Source organism: Petromyzon marinus, chromosome 15 (assembly GCF_048934315.1).
Source record: "Petromyzon marinus isolate PM22_M1 ecotype Great Lakes invasive population chromosome 15, UKy_Petmar_22M1.pri1.0, whole genome shotgun sequence".
NCBI lineage: Eukaryota > Metazoa > Chordata > Hyperoartia > Petromyzontiformes > Petromyzontidae > Petromyzon > Petromyzon marinus.
Genome location: NC_133681.1, coordinates 2,117,095 through 2,139,859, shown reverse-complemented (window position 1 = coordinate 2,139,859; position 22,765 = coordinate 2,117,095). Strand labels below are relative to the sequence as shown.

At 49.5% G+C, this 22,765-nt stretch overlaps 1 protein-coding gene across 2 annotated transcripts; it reads right to left on the bottom strand.

Moving 5' to 3' along the window:
- Nucleotides 1-1,729: 1,729 nt before the first annotated feature.
- On the bottom strand, nt 1,730-21,773 carry LOC116942567 (deubiquitinating protein VCPIP1-like). Of its 2 annotated transcripts, XR_012941736.1 has the most exons (7): nt 21,656-21,773; nt 19,029-19,323; nt 13,114-13,480; nt 11,052-12,434; nt 9,688-9,774; nt 2,370-8,233; nt 1,730-1,999 (listed from the first exon to the last, which is right to left on the bottom strand). XR_012941736.1 is itself a non-coding variant. In XM_032954629.2 (6 exons), exons 2-6 carry the CDS (start codon nt 19,317-19,319, stop codon nt 7,959-7,961), a joined length of 2,403 nt encoding a protein of 800 aa, XP_032810520.2. In that variant the 5' UTR covers nt 19,320-19,323; nt 21,656-21,773; the 3' UTR covers nt 1,730-7,958. The 2 variants fall into 2 exon arrangements, 1 of the variants encoding a protein (XP_032810520.2); XM_032954629.2 differs by having other exon boundaries at nt 1,730-8,233.
- Nucleotides 21,774-22,765: the final 992 nt, after the last annotated feature.

Genomic DNA, 22,765 nt, shown 5'->3' with positions numbered 1-22,765 from the left:
CGTCTGCTTCTTTAATGTCTCATTTAAGTTTGAGCTCTTTAACAGACACATTTTTCAGTCGCTTGCAATTTTCAAGATTAAGAATTAAAATCTATTTCGCGATAACTACGATTACATTATTAACTACGATTACATTACACGTATGTGCAATCGTGGACGCGGCCAAAGGCGAAGCGCTTCTCACAGAGGTAATGCTCCGTCACGTGGCTCTCTCTCTCTCTCACCTGCAAACATGCGGACGTGGACGCGGAAGATTGATACGGAATACGTTTGCAGCATCGATTGCTTCGAGAGGTTACAATTGGTCAATGAACTGAACCGGGAGAGCTGTTAAGTCTTCGAAAATATTTATCGGCGGCTATCGCATTTGCGGGTCAAGTCTTTGTTATTTTCAAGCATGACAGTGTTAAGTCCCGCAGCCACCCACTAATACTGGGGGGGAGGGGGGGGGCAATTTCAAAGCCTATCGTTATCTCTCACAAGGACGTTAGCGACCCTGTGACCCCCTTCACGAGGATGTGTCAACGTTACCTTCGACACTTATCTTATTCTGAGCGTTGCCCTGTCAGGTGGGGGTCTACTGCCCCCCCCCGCCCCCTCTCTCTCTCTGCACAATCTTTAATCCGTTTAACAAGTAGGCTTTCGCGACCAATATCATCCATCAGGACCGGATCATGGTCCCGTCAGGCCCCTGGTCACGTGTCTATTGGAGCCTCCCCCCTCTCCCCGCTTTCCTATATTGGTGTCTTTACTGCCTTCCTCCCCGCAAAACCATCCACTAGATCGTCAACATCAAGTTGTCTGACAATGTCTGACTCTATCGACACGAGTGGCAATGAGCTGAGACGTCCTTGGCAACGCCGCTACCCCGCAGCTCATTTTTTATTCTGCCTAAAAGGGAGAATGTCCGCTCAACCCTGGCGGTTTGTCACTGGCAAAGTTAGACAAATCCGAAGTTCCACGAGAGCATTGGGGAACACTGACTAGCAGATTAAGGTGCCTGCAACGTCTCAAGTTGGGCACTTCTCACCCTCAGTCAGATATGAAAGAAGTTCATGTCCAGGTCTGATGGATATGCAGCGGAGAGCGCATTTACCTTTCCCACTATGACATCGCTGTTAGACACCTGATCTAACATGAACAGAACTCCAAAGAGTCTGGTCAAACGCTTGTAAGCGTCCAAGCGATGTTCAAGGCATGCCACTAGCTTATCAATGACCACATAAAATGTTTCTATTTTGAACTTCTCCCTCCCCTCAAGTGTCACACCTGGCTCTGAGCTCTCATCTGCAAATGTTTTTGCGTTTCCTCTTTCGCTGAAGATCGTGCTTATATGACTGAGAGACACCTGTCACATTTAAGGCTGCCCTTTCAAAAGCCTCAAACTGGTCTCGCTGTCCCGCCACAAAATTCCTCAACGAAGACAAAAGCTGTGCTGCTACAGAGATGTCAATGTCACTTTTCTGTAGGTGCATGCTTGTAGCGTGGAACCGGTCAAGTATTACGTCCCAGAAATGTGCCCTGAACACCATCTCTAAGGTGTCCAATTTAGCACATAGTCCAGCGGCGTAAATTCGAGTATCTTTTTTCTCATTATCATCATTGCACATACTACCGAAGGCCTCTCTAATGTCCGAGCACTCCATCGAGTACTGGACAGCGATTTTAATGTGCATAGCCAATACAGCCCGGCGCGACATCTGTCGGAGGGACGGAATTCGAAAGAACATCAGAGCACGAATACCCAAAGGCGTTTATTATCGCGGACAGCACAGGGTCGCAATGATCGAATAGAGCGGGCAGACTAGATCAAGCTTTTGAAACACTTGAACTGAATTAAAGATGATTAATCTTGATTTGAAGCTTTCGTGACTGCAGGAATCCATACATATGAATTAAAGATGGTTTAAATTGTCTTGATGAATACATGGAGGCGTGCACGGGGGTGCCTACGCGCAAAGCCAACATCTGCGTCCTTATCTGCAGTGCCATCGTTGTTCTGTTGAGACAATGCGTTGTTAATAAGTCAGCGATGGGCCAGCTATTCCGACCAAACAAAGGCACGCGCTCGTGTTCCATTGGTGCCGGCGGATGTGTTGACGGCGGAGCTGGGCAGAGGCACTCCCACTCCATCGCGCCGATTTGCAGATTTCGTTAAAATAACACTTTAAATAATATTTTTTGCAAATTGTTATATAATTGAACTATGTGACTTGTTTTCATATTTAGTCCCCCCCCTCCGCTCCCCGCCAAAAAAAATAGTAACACGTGCTGCATGTTTATTCTGTGATTCTGCACTTAATCAGCAAACATGTTTTGTTATTTGTTGGATACTTGGGAGTGTTGCGTAACACGCGGCTATGACGTACCATTGACTCTTCGTGACTCCTGTTGGTCCGCTACGTCATCCAGGGCCTGGACGTTACTGTCGGTCACTCTGTGTCGCGGCTCTCGGCCACCATCACTGCGGCAGTCGCGGCTCCTTCGGTCGCAGGGCGTCCATGGCTGTTGCACCACGTGTTCAGTCCGCTTGGGATTAATGAGGTTACATTTCACTAGATTTTCCAAATCCATTGTATAATTTTTAACCCTCCAGCCCGTGTGACCAACCTGCAGCGTGACAGCTCACACACACGAGGCATGCGCGTGCGCGCGTCCACACACACGGGAACACGCACACACAAAAAGACACACACACACATCCTGATCGCCTGAACAGGCTGCAGGGGGCAAGTGCTGAAAGCGAGAAGCCCCTATGAAGGCTGGCACGGCACACGAGGGGGGTGAGTGGCCAGCGCCACGCCCGGCCGCCTTTGTCTCCCCAGTAGTGATGTTTATCCACCACACCAGATACTGGTGTTGGCCGTGAGCAAGAATTGAACTCGGGTCGCCGCTTTCGTAGCGAAGCGTAGCAGCAAACCGCTCCACAGTCACTTTCACACACACACACACGTCCGCACGCACGCACACACACGCCAACACTCACTCCCCCTGAACAAAAACACTTGCGCGTCCCAGTTTGCAATTGCGAGTCCGCGTTTTCAGTCAATGCAATTTTTGTTTTATATCTCATGAGAGCTGGCTCGTAAGTGCGGGTGTTCGTAAGTCGGGCGCTCGTAAGTCGAGGTCTGCCATTTTTTTGTTAAAATATCGATATCCGTAAAACAATTGTGCTACACGTGGGAAGGAACACACGTAGGCACCCACGATGCCCACAACCCGAGTTGGGACACTGGACAAATTGAAAGTGCACAAGGCCGCTCGCCGCCTTCCCCTCCACGACTCCCCCCTCCGCAGCCCCTCTGCCTTTCACGGTCGGGGCGGCTCAGGCTGCAGCATGGTTACCGTGCAGGAGATATAGCGAATGAGCACCCTTAAATCTAGATTGTAAAACTCATTTCTTTAAAACAACTATTTAGTGCGTTCGTTTGTTATCCTGTCCCCACACCTTGGCTACGTACGGTGCAAAAAAAAAGTTCAGCATACACATACATCTCCTGCACGGTGACCACGCCTTAAGTCTCCGTCGCAGCGACAAAACGCAAATAAACCCCGCTTGGCCACTGGCTAAACCGGGACAGAGGCGTCACCGTTGCTTTATGTTCTCGCGCTGCGGCAATGAACACATGTCAGCCGCCGCCACGTGACGCCTACTCATGCTCACTTGAGGAGCACTGCACTATAAACCAGGGGACCGGACCGATACCGGCACGTGGCCTGTTAGGGACCGGGCAGCACAGCAGGAGGTGAGAGCGGTGAGTCCGCGCGTGGAACCCGCCCACATTATTTTATTATTTACCACTTCCGTCCGCGCCTGTCTCAGTCACAGTGTTGGTATGAAGCACACAAGCTAACCCCCCTAGTAGCCAAAATGAGTAAAAAAAACAAACGTCGCTGGAGAGCTTCTTTGAAAAGGGGGGAAAGACCCAATGATGAACCCCCCCCCCCCCCCGGTCCGTGAAAAAATGGTCTTCCACGAAACCGGTCCCTGGTGCCAAAAACGTTGGGGACCGCTGCCAGTATAAACAACTATTTAGTGCGTTCGAACTCTGGTCATCCAAGAGTATGTCTGGTCATCCTCGCAGCAGCAGCAGCAGCAGCGGCGGCGGCTTTTGTAAGGCTAGTCGTCAAAGACGGTGGTCACTGCTTTGCATTGCGCTTTAAGACGCGCTCCTGCGGCCGTCTGGAACGCTCTTCCTTCTGATATTAAGGTAGCCACTGTAGACTGAAAACTAATTTCTTTAAAGCTGCCTTTTGCGTTCAGCTTTCTTGTCGTTCCCCTGTACCTCCGATAGTCACGGCTGGCTACGTACGGTGAGAAAGAAGTGCAACATACATACGTACACTAGACATCGGACAACAGCTCACGGCAGGGAATTGTTGATTTGTTCAATTTTGGTGCTTTCTATTCTCAGCAGTCATTCACTGCCCGCCCACCCCGGGGTATGTTTGTTACATTCACATGGTTTGATTAAACAATATCAGTGCTGTCACGCACTTTCATGTCTGTACAAAAGCAACATTTTTCACTGGTGCCTACATGCCAAAGACCCATGCCGACAACAATGGGTAATCACAGTGCAATGATGTAACCTGCTTCTCGTATTGCTGTAACACGGGCAACAGGGGGCACGATGGTGATGATGTAAAACAATGTTATCGTACTTTAGAGCCCTTCAAGATGTGCAGGCAACTCTCTTGCTAAATGCATGTCGGAAATATGTTGGCCAAAGATCCCCTTTGCCATACGAGACTTTCCGCTGGAAATCTGAGCTCCTGGTAATTAAACCAAAACATGAAGCTAAACTCGTTTATTTTTTTATTTTTATACCAGGTAAGGCCCACTGAGCTATATAACTCTTTTTCAGAAGCTAACTGGCCTCAAATGACAGCCCAACGAAGTTGCTTATCACGTGGAAATTTATAGCAGCCAAACTCAACGAACGTTGATTCTAAACGCAGAGGGAAACATCGGAGGACCCGGAGAAAAATCCACGCGGCCACGGGGAGAGAGACGCGGACTCCAAATATACAGCAGGTGTCAGGGTTGGGATCGAACCCACGACCTCTTGCATTATTACCAGGCGAGGTAGTTGACATCTCGCCACCTGATTATGCTTGGTGTCATCTCCAGCGAAACGTCGCTTGCATTTAAATGTTGAGGTTGCTCTTCAACAACGACGCTAGGGGTGCTGCTGAAGTCACGTGTGAATCACGTGACACTTTTATCAATTCGCTGTCGGGTGGAGGAGGGGGTTTGACGACACACATGACACAACCCGAAAAAAAACACAATAATCATATCGGTCATGAAGGCCTATGTATAGAAGAGTAATGCATTCAGAATAGAGTAGTTCCTTTAGAATAGAGATAGGAGAGAGAGAAATGTATTCAGAAAACAGAAGAGATATTTATATAAGGCGTGTGTGTGTGTATAAAGTGGGGAGCGGTGGTGTATTGCTTAGCGAGTTGCGCTATGAACCTGGCGACCCGAGTTGGATTCCCGCTCATGGCCAACATCAATGACGATGATCTGAACTGGTCATGGGCCTCCCCTAGGTCGACTCATACTCAAATGAGTACCTGGTGCGGTGTGTAAACATCGCCACTAGGGAGACAAAGGCGGTCGGGCGTGGTGTTGGCCACCCACCCCCTCGTGTGCCGTGCCAGCCTTCATAGGTGCTACTCGCTGAACAGAAATTTCCCCAACAGTCTGTTAAGGCGGCTGTGGGCACAGCACCGAGCCGTGTCGACGTTTGTGTCCCAGGCAGCCGTGCACACTACCCATAACACCCTCAAACATCACGTGACTGCAAGAGACGACATCGAGCGCTCGACAATGCAAAACTAATTGTATTTCAAAGCCACAAAGGGAGGCTTCTAATAAGAAATCTCGGGACACCGCAGGGCAGATTTAGCTCACTGGGCAGCCCGAACGCAGCTGGTTTGTGGTATCAGCTATCATGCACATCAATACTAATCCCTGTATCATCCTCATGTATAGCGATTATTTAGTGAATGTCTTTGTGTGCCGCCTATGCAGAAACATGCCAGGGGAATTGTAAGTCATCAATAAAAAATAATTATCATGTCTTAAGCAGCAATTGTAAAATAAGACGTTGCCTAGAGATTAACGACATTTCACATATGCGCCAAACATCACCCAAGACTAATTATAAAATATTTTCAGACAGTAGTGCACTACCCATAACCAAGCTTACAACTAGATATCTACGCAGATTCCTAAGAGTCCGTACAGTGTAGTTAAAATGTACCCCTACATGTGGATTGAAGGAAAAAAACACTCGAGAATATGCACCTTCTGCTTCTGCATCCTGCAATGGGCTTCCTGCTTGTAAATATTAAATTGCGCTCTTTTACCCAGGAAGCATCGTCGAGTCTCTCGACAGGAGACTCCCGCCAAGTCTGTTGCCGTCGAAGTACGTTGCAGTCGGGGGACGATGAATGCTATGTTTTTATTTAATTGGAATAATTTGTGGATATTTCTTTTAATTATGCAAATTTGGATGACATGAGCACACAATGGGCGACTCTTGCGAACGACGTCACGGGATCTGTGATGTCGCCCTGCGAAGCGGCCATCGCCGTAGTATTTTAGGGGTCTGATGCACTCTGCAGTAATAACCAGGGCGGCCGGTGGATCAAACCGCAAACCTCTCCAAAAACTGGCCAAACGCGCCACAGAGGGCCGTTTAGAAATGGTTGCAGCAATGTACGCAGTCGTCTTCCAAATATGCTGTAGGGAGAAGTGCTATGGTAGTATGGTTACTACTCAGTCCCGTTTACATGGGTACGATGCATGTAAAGGTGGTATGTACTTGGGTTGAGTTTAGCATTTAAACATTTAGAATTTTGTCTTTTTAAGGACAATTACAGTTTTATTTATTTACCAGGTGAGGCCCAATAAGCTATGTAGCTCTTTTTTAGAAGCGACCTGGCCACAATTAATAGCTCAACAAAGTGGCTTATCATCGTGTGGACATTTATAGCAGCCAAGATACTCTCAATGCGTGACGTTGATTCTAAATGTGGAGGGAAAAACCGGAGGACCTGGATAAATATCCACGCGACCACGGGGAGAGAGAGACACGCAAACTCCAAATATAGAGCAGGCATCAGGGTAGGGATCGAACCCACGACCTCCTGTGTACCAGGCGAGGTAATTAACATCTCATGGGAGTGATCCAGACATATTGCGCCGATGTCTGCATCACTGGCATTCTGTACGAATGTAAAATATCTTGGTGCCAATGACGTGACTCCGATATTTGTGGGGAAAGCGTTGCAAGTGAAGTCTTGAGATTCGTGACGTTAATTCGAAACGAACACGTTTTACATATCATCCAAATTTTTGTATCTCAGCTGGATTTTTCGGATTTATCCGGAATTTAGAAGCTCGTCCATACTATGTACGCACGGTAACTATGAACTTGACGTATATTAAATTTCGATTTAAAGCTTTCGTGACTGCAAGGATTCATCTTCTTTGGTTCTTTCTGTAAAGTCACGTAGAATGAGAATAAAATAATAAATTGATAAAATAAAATAACACAATCATATTCTCACGACGTGACTTTACCGAAAGAACCAAAGAAGATTGACGTATATTGTCTGTTAACACACGAGTGTCATGTTCACCCGAAGTCCATTTTGATGTTTTTGTTACTTAATTTTACTGTAAACGGTTCTGAAAAGTAATTGATCCGATCAAACTTTCTGTTCAAGAAAATAATTTGATTAAATAATTTAATTTAATTATGTCATTTATTTGGTTGACTTTGTTCCGATTGATATCGACTGCACGGTTGTACTTTCTTTAATAACATTGCTTGTTATTTTTGACAACCGAGGTCACTCGTGAAGGTGACACTCATGCCGGTCTCCCCCCCGAGTCACCCCCCCCCCCCCGCAGTTCAACAAAACAAACAAACTCGCCACTAAACTTTAGCCTCCTGCCTTAAGACGTCGTGAAAACACGGCTCGGAGCGAGCGCGAGTTTCACCTCCACGCCCGGCAGCCCGGAGGTCCGCGGAACGGAGGCTCCCCGCCAATGCCTCCGGCGACCCCGGGCCCTCCCGGTCGTCAAGCTCCGGGCCCACCGGCCGGTGGCCTCTCTCCAGCAGGCAGATGTCCAGCCGTTGGCGGCTCTCGTTATAGACAAACACTCGGCCGGGTAGACACGGGAAGCTGCAGTGCACGCCATCCGCCAACTCTGAGAACGACACGCACGCACACAGTGTGGAAGGGCTATTCTATTTAGGATGTATACAGCGTCCTTTCCAGGGCACTTTGCAGCACAAGCCGACGGTGGTACTCGAGGGGCAAAAGGGGAGCAACGGATGGGGTGGAGCGGCTGTCAGTGAGGGAGGTGACGGAAGGGATGGGACTGGGCCTGGGAATGGAGCTGCTGATGGTGCAAGTGTAGGGAAGGAGGAATAAGGTGGGAGTGTGATAGTGAATGAGGGTGACAGATGGATGCAACGTGGATGAGGCAGCGGGGTATGGGGCACATACGTGAAATATCTCAACGATTCTTTTTTTACTGCTAATTACTCAGTATTCTTGGGTCTTTCGGTAAAGTCACGTAGATAGGTTCAAAGAAAATAACAAAATACTACGACGTTTCGATCGCAACACAAGCAATCGTCATCAGGAAGAAAAAAGAGGGGGACAGCTGTGATGTTAATGTGAGAGATGAGCGTGTTAATGGGAGATCGGAGAGCGGCCTCCAAGTGGGCGTGGAGGTGGCTATGTTAATGTGAGAGATTGGCGTGTTAATGGGAGATCGTAGAGCGGCAACGTCGAGCTCGTGAGCGAGGTGGCTGTTTTGGTGTGGGAAATGTAACCTGTTAATGTAAAATCAGAGACGGTTCAATTTTGATTTGAAGCTTTCGTGACTGCAGGAATTCATACTCTTTGGTTCTTTCGGTGATGTCACGTTAAATCAAATAAATCACGACGTTTCGATCGCAAGACAAGCGATCAAAACGTCGTAGTTTCTTTTATTATTTTGTGTTATTTTATTTGAACCTATCTACGTGACTTTACCGAAAGACCCAAGAATATGAATTCCTGCAGTCACGAAAGCTTTAAGTCAAGATTACTCAGTAGCGTAACGACGTGGCCAAAGCTACGAGTTGGGCCCCCTTTCCAACCACCATGAGATTTGTGTTCAACAAAAGTGTAAAAAACAAAACACTTATTTAAAACACGATAAATCTATTTTTTAATGAAAATACTTTTATTATGTTCCACGTTTTATTTTACTTTAATTAGAGCAGCAACGTTTGGCTTTCGCAAATTGCGCAAATCATATATTGGGCCCCCACCTAACCGATTGCCGCACCCCCCCGAGCTGACATTGTAGTTGCTCCACCACGGACATTACTCAATTGGGTTCACACACAGCGGCAACATCATTGCCCCCTGCTGTGAAAAACTTGGCAGGACTCTCCTGAAAAAGAGTTGAGACTCGGCGAGGCCCTGCTGCGCAAATAAGTGGAGCAACAATAACTAAAACAAGAAACAGCGTTGAAACTACATTCACTCATTTTCAATTAATATCACAACTTCAGAACCTGTGACAAGTGACAAAATTGTTTCAAGAGTTCACTCTTGTATGTGCAGTACAGTATGTTGAACTTCTTAATGAGTGGTGCTGCATACCCAAGTCGTCGCTGGCCTTACGGCAAAACACTCCGTTGTCGCAGAACGTGTACGGAAGTTTCTTGACAAACGACCACAAACTGTCTCCTGCAACACAAGTTAGCCAAACATCAGGTACCGTGCGGACGATTCATCGAGGGGACTGCATTCAGTGTCAGTCACTCGACGCTCACAGAGGGCTTTGAATATCCTTTAAATGGTACACCGTAAGCGGTGGTGGAATTGTCGGTATATTTACGTTGAATTTTCTTTCACAGCGTACGTAGCCAACCGTGCTAATCGGGCGTGCTGTATACCACATGGTGGTATACCGGACCATAACACCACACAACGTGTTCCGGCACCTTTAAAACCGGTTCCTATTCCTATTCAACTTGTTTTCCGCAGAGGGCAGTGACCAGGGGCCGCAGAACGCATGGGTGCTGAGACTGGCACGTCGTCAGCTCCAATTGTCAGAAAAAAACATTCCATGAAGGCGTATTTTGAAATCTGTAAATTAGATATGAGATGTGTAAATTGTTTGCTGATATCGACCAACGAATTGAAAATTTAAGGGTGGGGATTTTAAATCCACCCAAAATAACGAGGCCGGTATAGGAATTGTCACACACTTGTACATGTCTGCTTACACACAGGTACTCGAACTTACCATTTTCACTATTTTTATTTTACCAGGGAAGGTCCACTGAGCTATTATAGCTCTTTTTCAGAAGCGACCTGGCTGTCACAAATGGTTCATCATGTGGAAATAAATAGCAGCCCAATATTCTAAAGGCGTGTTTCCAAATGCGGAGGGAAAAACCGGAGGACCTGGAGAAAAGTCCACGTGACCACGGAAAGAGAGACACGCAGACTCCAAAAATGCAGCAGACGTCATGGTCGAGATTGAACCCACGACATCCTGTATACCAGGCGAGGTAGTTAGCATCTCCTAGACACTGTGGCGCCCAAATCCTGGTTGAGGGTTGACTCAGCCCATCATCATCATCATCCCTCCATCTGGGGTGGATGAAATGAGCACCACTCTGTGGGGACCATCAAAGCAGTTGTCCTACGGATAGCCCCGTCCGACCCACTGGCTCAGGGCTGTAAACGGGAGATGAGCAAAATCTCAAAGCTCGTTTGTGCAACAGGGATGCCCTCCGAGTTTGAGCCGCGGCCGGGTGGCAATGCCGACTGCGGGTGACGTGCCTGGTATTTTCAGCTCGCCCGTCCTCGTTCGCATCCCGGCATCCTGGCAAGTTGCGAATGAGTGGATCTATTGTGCGGCTTTACCAATCCTTGCATGTAATGCTGTCAACATAAACTGTCACACTATTCAATAGCCACCGCAATAATAACAAGTCCATTGTGTTTTTTCTCACCCAAAACGTTGGCCATCGTGTTGAGTAAAATGAGCTCCTGCATGCAATCTGCCTGCAGACGCACGACGACTCCCTGGGGCTCGTCAGTGCGAGCGCTGCCACGCTTCACCCCGACATGTTCCGAGGCAGGTGACGAGTTCCGCGCGGCGTGCGGAGCAGCATTTGGCGCTTGATTCTGCACGAGGCATTGGCTCCCAGAAGCTGCGGCTGCTGCGTCTGCAGCTGCGGCTGCTGCATTCGATACGGTCCCACCCTGGGATGTGCTTTGCCAGCCAGGCTGGCGCGCCTGTTCTTTGCCCGCGGGTTCCTCGGCGCTGCCCAGAGCGTCTGTGCCCTCGGCACGGTCTTTTGACAGCGGGGCGCCGTTGGGCTTCGCGTTTTCTGCCGCGTCGTCTGCACGCGTCTCTCTGTCGCCGGCGTCGACGCTACGGTCGCCCCGCTCTGTGGCCAACAGCTGCTGCTGCTTGTACAGGATGAGAGTGGCTAGAGTCTCCAGCTCACCGCTCACCTCTGCGCCCGGAAAATGTTTGAGCTGCAAATACTGAGCCATCTTCTGCGCATTTGTGTTGAGCCCGGGGTCACTCTGGTCCTTGAACACCACCACGGTGTCCTCGATCCGCTTGCCATGCAAGCTGAAGGAGACCCCCAAGAGCTGCGGCAGCCCATCGTACTCCTGACCGTCCCAGTAGTGCTTAAATCCACATTTACACGTGCCGGAGGGGGTTGACGTTCGGTCGGTATTTTCATATTGCGTGGAGCCGTCCTCGCGGATCATTCGGACCCTTTCCGAGCAACAGCTTCTGCAAGGCGAAGGGGCACGAGCGCCCGATGGTGCGCCCGCCCCGACCGCGCAGGGTTGCTGCTCTTCGTCCTGGACACCTGCTGCCCTGTCGCCGTCGGTCGTTTCATTCCCAACCACGAATACGCCCGTGCAGTCGATGCACCGATACAGCTGGCCCTTGCTCAAATACACCTTCAGCGTCGTGATCATTTCTCCGTCCGTCTTCCACGATCCCATGTTGAGCGACTCTTGACAGTCAACCACAAAGGAAGGGGGAATTCCGTGTACTTCGGTAAACATCTCCTGCATGGACGAGATGAGACGTTCGACGTAGCTGTCGGTCAGCATTCGGTCTCCACCGATGACGCAGCAGTCGCCCTCGCTGAAGTCGATGTAATCTTCCAGGGCCTTGTCGGTAAATCCCCAGACCGTGGGCAGCATTTCTTTGGGCAGAACAGGAGGCACAAGGCCCCTGACTCCGACGAGAGGAACAAAGTGAATGTGCTCCAGGTTGGCCCACGCCACGCACAGCGGCCGGTGTAACTTGCCGTCGCTCGGTCTGCGACGCTGTTCGGAAGGAACTAAGCCCGGGAGGAACGTCCCTGAAACACACACATCGCCGCTGTGTGATAACAACCACTGAAACTCTCACATTTGATTTTTTGTTTTAATTGCAGAAACGTTTTCCATACGAGGGTATTTTGGGTTACGAACTCTTGGGCATGGTTCCTGATTCGCCGCTATGTCTACTGGTTCTGATCATGAGTGCAAAATGAATTGGGGGTGACAAAGATAAAGATCCCCCGTATAGCCTTAACAGACTGTCGGGGCAAGTGCCGTTAGCGAGCACCTATGAAGGCCAGAACGGTACACCGAGGGGGTGGGGGGGCGATGATTTTTACACACTGCACTCATTTGAGACTGAGTTGACCTAGCGGAGGCCCAGGATCGGTTGAGATAATCGTCACCAGTGTTTTGGTGGCCATGAGCGGGACTCGAACTCAGGCCGCCAGGTTCATAGCGCAGCGCGCTAGCCGCTACGCCACCGCTCCCCATCCATACACTCACACACACACACACACCACGTGTTGTGACAGTGGCGCTCGGCTGTGCGGTCACACGGCCTTTCGGCGAGTCACTCGCTCGTGCAATGTGACGACTCTCCCTCGCAATTTCACGCAGGGCTCTAGTTTAACACGTGGGCGATGTATACGCGCGCATCGTGATGCGCACACGCGGGCAACCCTCAAGAGCCATCCCCGCAACGCCCGCGGCCACCACCTGCGTAGTCCCCCGAAGAAGCCATGCCGCCGTCCGAGTCCAGCAGGATGATGGGCCGTCGCAGCACGCTGGACAGGCCCAGCAGGTGCACGTTTCTCAGGCCGTGCAGGGTGCCCCGCAGCGGCCTGTAGTCGGGCTCGCTCTCGCGCACGATCTCGTCCCACTCGTCGTCCACCAAGAAGTCGGCGAGCAGCGCGCGGTACGTGTCCCTCTCCTCCGCCAGGTGGGCGCGCAGCGCCGTGCGCAGCGCGTGCCAGAAGAGCTCGCGGCCCACCAGCGCCCGCGAGATGGCGTGCACCAGGCAGTGGCCGTCCCCGTCCACGTGCAGCGGGACCAGGCGCGAGTCCCCGCTGTTGGCCTGCTGCACCTGGTGGGCGAGAGGCACCGGCGGCGTCAGAGGCTGCCGCGCGACGGCTCCGGGGTCGATTCGCGGCTGATGAGTGCCAGGGGCGCCACGGTGGCGAGATGTTGACTACCTCGCCTGGTTTGCAGGGTGTCGTGGGTTCAATCCCGAGCGTGACGCCTGCGTTATATTTGGAGTTTGCGTGTTTCTCTCTCCCCGTGGTCGCGTGGATTTTTCTCTGGGTCCTCCGGTTCTTCCCTCCATATTTTAGAATCAACATCACCACGCGTTTAGAGTATTGCTGCTGCTGTAAATTTCCACGTGATGATGATAAGCCATTTCGTTGAGCTATCATTTGCGGCCAGGTCACTGCTATAAAATAACGGCAAAGCTCAGTGGGGCTTGAGTAAAATATAATTTTATATTAAAAATTGTTTCATTTATCTCACATTTACAGCCACCGTTTGCAGCCATGAGCTAAGTGCAGTGTAAATTCCGCATTCTCATGGCCGGGGCGAGTCCATCCATAGGACAACCACTGTTGACTAGCCCACAAAGTGGTGCTCGTTGAGCTTCGAAGGGTCAAGTCGACCAACCAATCAGGAGTTGAACTCACAGCCTTCCCACTGCCGAGCCGCGTAGCCGGTGGTGTTGATGACTTCCCTGTGCGGAGTGTTGCTATGCAAAGTAAACAATGCAGCAGTTCTTGTTTGTTATGAACGTATTGACATTCCTTCAGACGTTATAAATGGACAAGTTTATGACATTTTATAATTAATGGTTTAAAAGTTATTTTTCACCTGGAATAAGTGACCCCCCCCCCCCGGGCCATTTTTCCCAGGCCTCCAGGGACCTCTGTGGTCCTGCTGAGAACATACTAACCCCATCTTACATGACCCTTGTGTGTGAAAATGCTTTCACCTCAATTCATTACCAAAATGTGCCCAGCCGGTTCAGCCGCACATCCATAAACAACAAGCATAGCCGCCAGCACCACAACAAATGAAATGTAGATCAACTCTCATACCAAGGTGACGGAACACACTGCCCATAATAAACACCAAATACAAGATCCCCCAATGTGGCAAGTGCTGTGAGCGAGCACCTGTGAAGGCCGGCACGGCACACGAGGAGGTGGATGGCTATCGCAATGTCCAAATGCCTTTGTCTCCCAAGTGCTGATGGTTACATGTCGCACCAGCCACTGTGCTAATTTCAGACTGAGTCGATCTAGGGGAGGCCCAGGACCATTTCAGACAATCATCACTGGTGTTGCTGATTGTGAGTGGAAATCAGACTCGGGTCGCCGGGTTCGTAGCACAGTGCACTAACTGTCACACTTCCGCTCCCCACCATAGACACCACGCACACAGACGTCGGGAATTATAAATGTGCTAAATTAAGAGCGAGCGCCAAGCCCTTAGGGGCGCTGCTGCAGATGGCAGCTGGGAGCGATGTGCGAGGGGGCTGGAGCACAGGAGGACCAACGATCGCGTATCACCAACAACAAAAGCATTCCCAAGGCGGATCGTGGTGCGCGGTATATATTTTGCGAAATAAATAACGTCACCTTGTTCTACCAGGATCGCTCATTCAAAGTTGTTGAGATGAAATTATTCATTCACTTTATTGAAGTAAAACGGGGCTCGTGGCATCACTGTCTGGTGCCGTTCTCTCTGCCAGCTGTGAAAGCCCCAAATTGAAATTCCCTCGACTAATGGCGACGCGTTCTCAGTTTCGACCGATATCGTGAATAAAATTTAATTTAATAAGCGAAAAACCTGAAAGGAACACGCGATCGCCCATCGCCATTTGGCTACGAACAACTACACAGGGCCACGCAGGTATGAAGACACAGACACATGGATATAATACAAAAACCCTTCACAGAGACACACAGAGAGACAGGAACACTGAGACAAGCACACAGATAACAAGAAAGAGTAAATATTTTACCAAGGCCCACTGAGTCTAATAGCTCTTTTTCAGATGCGACCCAGACGCAAATGATAGCTCAACGAAGTGGCTTATCATCACGTGGACATTTATAGTAGCAGCCAAATAATCTAAACTCATGTTTCTAAATGTAGAGGGAAAACCCGGAGGACCTTGAGGAAATTCCACGCGACAACGGGGAGAACACGCAAACTCCATGTATACAGGCATCGGGGTCGAACCCACGACCTCATGTACACCAGGCGAGGTACTTAACATCTCGCCATTGAAACACCTGGGGAGTGCCTAATCCTGTGCTTGACTGGAATGATCGCTGGAGTCACGCGAACACAACGTGTAAATATGGGTCCATGGAAACAACGGCTCTTCATAAAACTGTACTGTCAGGACATATTTTTACTATTTAAAACATTTCGATTGCATCATACATGACCCAATCAGCTGATCAGGATGCCATCTAATCCCCATTGCATCACATCGCATGGATGACCACTCCCACCGTACGCGATCCGGCCACTGCTAGCTGACCACACACCTGTTTGAACCAACTCGTTGCATCATACCACTGTGCTAGTTATAGGGGGCACGCTGCTGTTTAGGAATGCCTCGTGCCTTTCCAATCAGGCCACCCCCTTAGGATTCCTATAACAGGACAAGTGCTACTGGGGCTCAAGATGCAGGTTTATTTTGATTAACCAGGTGAGAACTCAAGAGACCAAGCGTGTCCCTTTGCAAGAGTGACCTGGGCCTAGTCTGCCAGTAGGAGGCGATCATTGCGAATAGTTTTCAAATGCAGGTGTCCCACAAAAAGGAGCTCATAGCTGACGTCATCACATCTATTTAAGGAACGACACAGAAGGAGGATTTCTCCACAATTCTGGCCGCCGCCTGATGATGCCGGTTGTAATTACTGCCGAAACGTCGTACTCCGATTGTAAATGTTGTGGATTTTCTCTCCAACACACCGGTGTGCTGTACTAATAACGAATTGGCATTTTCTGTTCACGTTCCAAAACCTTACTAATTGGCTGTGTCGGGTAGTGGCGGGTTTAACGACACATTTATATTTAAGCGACCTAACCCAAAAAACCTGGATTATGAAAGGGATGCGTAAAAAAACACAGGTAAAAAGAAATGTCATTAATTTTAAACGAACAATTATGGATGTGTTTCGGACAGTCATTCCAACTCTACTCCTAACCTAAAACTATACAGCTACAGTGAGGGAAAAAAGTATTTGATCCCCTGCTGATTTTGTACGTTTGCCCACTGACAAAGAAATGATCAGTGTATAATTTTATTGGAATATTTTATTTGAACAGCGAGAGACAGAATAACAACAAGAAAATCCAGGAAAACGCATGTCAAAAATGTTATAAATTGATTTGCATTTTAATGAGGGAAATGAGTATTTGACTCCTCTGCAAAACATGACTTAGTACTTGGTGGCAAAACCCTTGTTGGCAATCACAGAGGTCAGACGTTTCTTGTAGTTGGCCACCAGGTTTGTACACATCTCAGGAGAGATTTTGTCCTACTCCTCTTTGCAGATCTTCTCCAAGTCATTAAGGTTTCGAGGCTGACGTTTGGCAACTCGAACCTTCAGCTCCCTCCACAGATTTTCTATGGTATTAAGGTCTGGAGACTGGCTAGGCCACTCCAGGACCTTAATGTGCTTCTTCTTGAGCCACTCCTTTGTTGCCTTGGCCGTGTGTTTTGGGTCATTGTCATGCTGGAATACCCATCGACGACCCATTTTCAATGCCCTGGCTGAGGGAAGGAGGTTCTCACCCAAGTTTTGACGGTACATGGCCCCGTCCATCGTCCCTTTGATGCGGTGAAGTTGTCCTGTCCCCTTAGCAGAAAAACACCCCCAAAGCATAATATTTCCACCTCCATGTTTGACGGTGGGGATGGTGTTCTTGGGGTCATAGGCAGCATTCCTCCTCCTCCAAACACGGCGAGTTGAGTTGATGCCAAACAGCTCCATTTTGGTCTCATCTGACCACAACACTTTCACCCAGTTGTCCTCTGAATCATTCAGGTGTTCATTGGCAAACTTTAGATGGGCATGTATATGTGCTTTCTTGAGCAGGGGGACCTTGCGGGCGCTGCAGGATTTCAGTCCATGGCAGAGTGTGTTACCAATTGTTTTCTTGATGACTATGGTCCCAGCTGCCTTGAGATCATCTGGGCTGATTCCTCACCGTTCTCATGATCATTGCAACTCCACGAGGTGAGATCTTGCATGGAGCCCCAGGCCGAGGGAGATTGACAGTTCTTTTGTGTTTCTTCCATTTGCGAATAATCAAACCAACTGTTGTCACCTTCTCACCAAGCTGCTTGGCAATGGTCTTGTAACCCATTCCAGCCTTGTGTAGGTCTACAATCTTGTCCCTGACATCCTTGGAGAGCTTTTGGTCTTGGCCATGGTGGAGAGTTTGGAATCTGATTGATTGCTTCTGTGGACAGGTGTCATTTATACAGGTAACAAGCTGAGATTAGGAACAATCCCTTTAAGAGTGTGCTCCTAATCTCAGCTCGTTACCTGTATAAAAGACACCTGAGAGCCATCTGAATTTGATGTCCTACTTGGCTACCGCGCAATGCGACCTGTTAGTACATCTAACTTACACTTCTCTACTTGCTGTGCTGCAGGCTACTATCCCCACCACTCCTCACCCTCACTCTCTCATCTCACTCGCCGGGCTCTCCCAGTCATCCCCGTTTCTCTCCAGGCCTCTCCTTTCGCTCGCTTTGTTGTTCTCTCACTTGCAGAACCTGGTTCACTTTATCCAACAATACACGGACCTGACCACTCACACCCTGCTTCATATGTCCATCACTTCGTTACTCTGACCACGCAGTTTGCTCTACGTGGCAGGTACCCGTGACTGTTCACACACGCACACACACGTGCGATAATCACCATCAACCAAATCTGATGATTCCGCGACTTAATTATGGCGCCACAGTGACAAGATGTTAACTACCTTGCCTGGTATACAGGAGGTCGTGAGGTCGATTCCGACCCTAACGCCTGTATATTTGAAGTTCGCAAGTTCCCCCTGTGGTCGCGTGGATTTTTGTGTTCCCCCTCCATATTTAGAATCAACACACGTTTAGAGTATTTGTCTGCCATAAATGTCCACAGAAGCCACTTCGTTGAGCTATCATTTGTGATAGAACGCGACTGAAAAAGAGCTGTATGGCTCAATGGGCCTTACCTGGTAAAATAAAAATAGTTTGTATTATTAATCATTTTTTAAAAGTACAAATTTTCAAGACTTTTGTTACAAGAAACATGTTTGTGTTCTGTTTTTTTTCCTTTATTCAGTAGCGCGGGTGTTTTTGCTCTAATTTCTATTAGCTTAATTGTTGTACTTTTATTGCATTGCTGTTGTAATTTTGGTGACCCATTCCACTTGAAAATGGGACCATACCCTAGTCTCGTGAGTTCGGACCAGGCTAAACAAAATTAAGGTGGAACTCGTTCATCCGACAATCGCTATATATCCCATTTGTCTCGGCCTCTCCCCGCACATCCATCCGACCGATTCTCAGGTCCGTTCGCGTCGTACGCACGGCATATTTGGCGCAGGCGAGCGCCCCGTACCTTGTCGAGTGTCGCGCACAGGTAGTCTGTGCTGCCTGTGCGGTCGATGCCGTAGCCCGGGCACCTCAGTAGCTCGGGCCGCACCTGGAAGGCTCGGTCAGCCAGGGAGCTGCAGTCGAACGCCTCGCGTCCCAGCAGCTGCGTGAGCGGCAAAGCCTTCCCCGTGCGCCTGTCCATGCCGTGCGTGGTGAGCAGCGGAGAGAGCAGCTTGCACAGCAGGGATGACGTGTGCAGCTTGCTCGCAGCTACCGTAACTGAGCCCTTTACGCCGCACGATCCTGTGCCCGCCATGACCCTATTGCCAGGGGAAAAAAAAAAAGACGTGATTTATAATGAAGGCAATTTGCGTTAAAAAAATGTTGTTTCCGCACCAAACTTATTTTTTCCCCCTCTTTTTTCATTTTACCAGGCGAAGCCCCACGGAGCTCTTAGAACGTTTTCAGAAGCGACGTGGCCATAAATGAAAGCTCAACGAAGTGGCTAACCTCAAGTTTCTAACTGTGGAGGGAAAACCCGAAGGAACCAGAGAAAAATTCTACGTGACCCCGGGGAGAACACGCAAACTCCAAATATCGAGGCGTCAGGGTCGGCATCAAACCCACAACCTTCTGTATACCAGATGAGGGAGTTAAACATCTCACCACCGCGGAATGTTTGTTGAACTTCTTTCGCACAGTACGCAGCCAACCGTGCCAATCGGCGCCCCTAGGCAAACGGTCACGTCCGACCCAGCCAGCCAGCAATACTTTGTTTAATATGGTATGATGCAGATATGCTGCTGCCACGCTATAATGGTTATCACACTGCGTTTGCAATGCAGAGTTCTCCGTTTCGTTCACCCGGCGCGGAAATGACATGGGGCACGTGTATTAAATCTCTCCGCCTCTGTCCACCCAGCAGTGTCAATGGGTAACACCACAGTTAGTTGATCGCCTTACCAGGCCTTAGGGGCCGTCCATAAATGACGTCACGCACCGAGGGGGGGGGGAGGGGAGGTCAGACATTTGTGACGATGTGTGACGAGGGGGGGAGGGGGCGGGGATCAAAAATCGGCCAAAATCGCGTGACGTCATTTATGGACGGCCCCTTATGTCTTAACAGAGGTCATTGTCTATAACATCTGGCAGTTTCATCAGCGTTGATCAAGCGAGCTTGACTCTGCCACTGATGAGACACCGAATGTCGAAACCGATCCAAAGTGTTGCGTGCACTGAATCAACGTTGCTTTAAAATATATATTTTGTATTTTGTAACGATAGAATATAGTATTGTCATCAGTATGACATACGTTTAATCAAGTTTGCAGTCGATACCACATTGGGAAGTGTGTTAAAATTGAGTTACAAGATTTGAGGATACAACGACAACAGGCAGAGTGAGTTAATAAAAAGCGTGTAATAATAAATGCATGTTTTTTGCTTGTTCTCTAATGCGGGAGACGGAGATGCTTAGTCGACGTCGTTACTCGCCCACAGTACTGGGTCGCTCTCTCAGAGGCGCTCACTCGAGCGGTGAGGCCCTTTCGCCAGCAGTCGCTTTGGGGCGCGCAATTGCAGGGCCTGCGCCTCTACCATACGAACGTCTTCATGTACTGATGTACACAGCACCAGCGTACTACAGTGTAATCATTCACCAACTTGCACCCCTTCAAATATGTCCCTGCACATACAAAAAACAACAACCCCAATATGAGTTTTACACTTCCCAATCGGCCACACGACGTTCAGGAGGTGATACATTTCAGCAGTACCAGCAGCGTGGTTTCCACATGCAGCGTCTCATCAGCAGTGCTGCGGTGTGCACGCGCTCGCTGCTCGATTTTGTTTTCACTGAACCGAGGTCTACTCCACGATACTGCAGCGGGACACAACGAGAAAAAAAACTACGTTCCCCATCACCACCAACTAAGCAACCACCACCATCATCATCACAGAATGCCAGCAGTGGAGGTCGCCACACACTCGTAGGGATCTGGCACAACCACAGAGGTTGTGGTGAGTGTGGTCAAGGCTACCTGGGGTAGCTCTACCTTTGTGTGTGGTCAAGGCTACCTGGGGTAGCTCTACCTGTGTGTGTGTGTGGTCAAGGCTACCTGGGGGCGCTCTACCTCTACCTGTGAGTGTGTGTGAGTGTGCTCTGTTAACGTAGGACAGCGCCTCCCCGTCACTGCCCTGGGCCATCGCTCCTCTGCCGCACACAAAACGCGAAGTGAAACCGAAAGCGGGCGGGCGAGTTGCGTTGTTTTCCTGGCTGTGGTTTCGCCTTCTTCAACCGCCGACGACGTCGTCAACATTTGTTTGCGCACTCTGTTGACTAAAAGTCGCCTGGCGGCTCGTGGCATCGTGCACACAAACACAACAAACTCGCAATCGTGTGCGGAGAGACGATGATTCTTCTGCTGCTCGCGATGACTCCGCCGACACCGTCGCTAACCGCGGAACGACGCCGAATGATGTTTTTGCGTTGCAGGAAAAAAAACACACACACACACCCAAAGAGTATGAATCCTCGCAGTCACGAAAGCTTTCAAATCTAGAATTGCGTTGCAGGTGACCTGCGGTGAGCCTCGGGCTGGCTCTGGCTGGCTCGCAGGCGAGGGGAGAGAGAGAGGTGGCGGTGTCTCTTGCCTGGGAGTCGTCCGAGCGCCTTGCCCGTGCGTGCTCCCCGATGTGGTCCCAGGGGTGGTGCCGTGGAGGAAGATCCCCGCAGCTCAACACGCTGGGGGGGGGGGGGGGCAGCTGGAGCCGCCGCACCGGGGAAGTGACCCGCGGGGTGCAGTTCCGTGTCGTGACGACAGCAACAGCGAGCACGCGGGCCGCCCCTGTGCGTGTACTGTGTGTGTGTACTGTGTGTGTGTACTGTGTACTGTGTGAGTGTACTGTGTATGTACTGTGTGTGTACTCTGTGTGTGTGTACTCTGTACTGTGTACTGTGTGTACTGTGTGTGTGTACTGTGTGTGTACTCTGTACTGTGTGTACTCTGTGTGTGTACTCTGTACTGTGTGTGTACTCTGTACTGTGTGTGTACTCTGTGTGTGTACTCTGTACTGTGTGTACTGTGTGTGTACTCTGTACTGTGTGTGTACTGTGTACTGTGTGAGTGTACTCTGTACTGTGTGTACTCTGTGTGTGTGTACTGTGTGTGTACTCTGTGTGTGTGTACTCTGTACTGTGTACTGTGTGTACTGTGTGTGTATACTGTGTGTGTGTACTCTGTACTGTGTGTGTACTCTGTACTGTGTGTGTACTCTGTGTGTGTACTCTGTACTGTGTGTACTGTGTGTGTACTCTGTACTGTGTGTGTACTGTGTGTGTACTCTGTGTAGTGTGTGTGTACTGTGTGTACTGTGTGTGTGTACTCTGTACTGTGTGCACTCTGTACTGTGTGTACTCTATACTGTGTGTACTGTGTGTGTGTGTACTGTGTGTGTACTCTGTACTGTGTGTACTGTGTGTGTACTCTGTGTGTGTACTCTGTGTGTGCTATGTACTGTGTGTGTACTCTGTACTGTGTGTGTACTGTGTGTGTACTGTGTGTGTGTACTCTGTACTGTGTGTGTGTACTGTGTGTGTACTCTGTACTGTGTGTACTCTGTGTGTGTACTCTGTACTGTGTGTGTACTGTGTGTGTACTTTGTACTATGTGTGTACTCTGCGTGTGTACTATGTGTGTGTACTCTGTACTGTGTGTACTGTGTACTGTGTGCGTGTACTCTGTACTGTATTTACTGTGTGTG

What these genes read in the sequence shown, in the direction of transcription:
- LOC116942567 (XM_032954629.2), bottom strand. Translation starts at nt 19,319, where the DNA reads ATGGCGGGCACAGGATCGTGCGGCGTAAAGGGCTCAGTTACGGTAGCT. An exon ending in TGTGCGCGACACTCGACAAG is followed by an intron (nt 13,481 to 19,028) that starts GTACGGGGCGCT and finishes CTCGCCCACCAG; the next exon opens with GTGCAGCAGGCCAACAGCGG. An exon ending in TAAGGCCAGCGACGACTTGG is followed by an intron (nt 8,234 to 9,687) that starts GTATGCAGCACC and finishes TGTCGTTCTCAG; the next exon opens with AGTTGGCGGATGGCGTGCAC.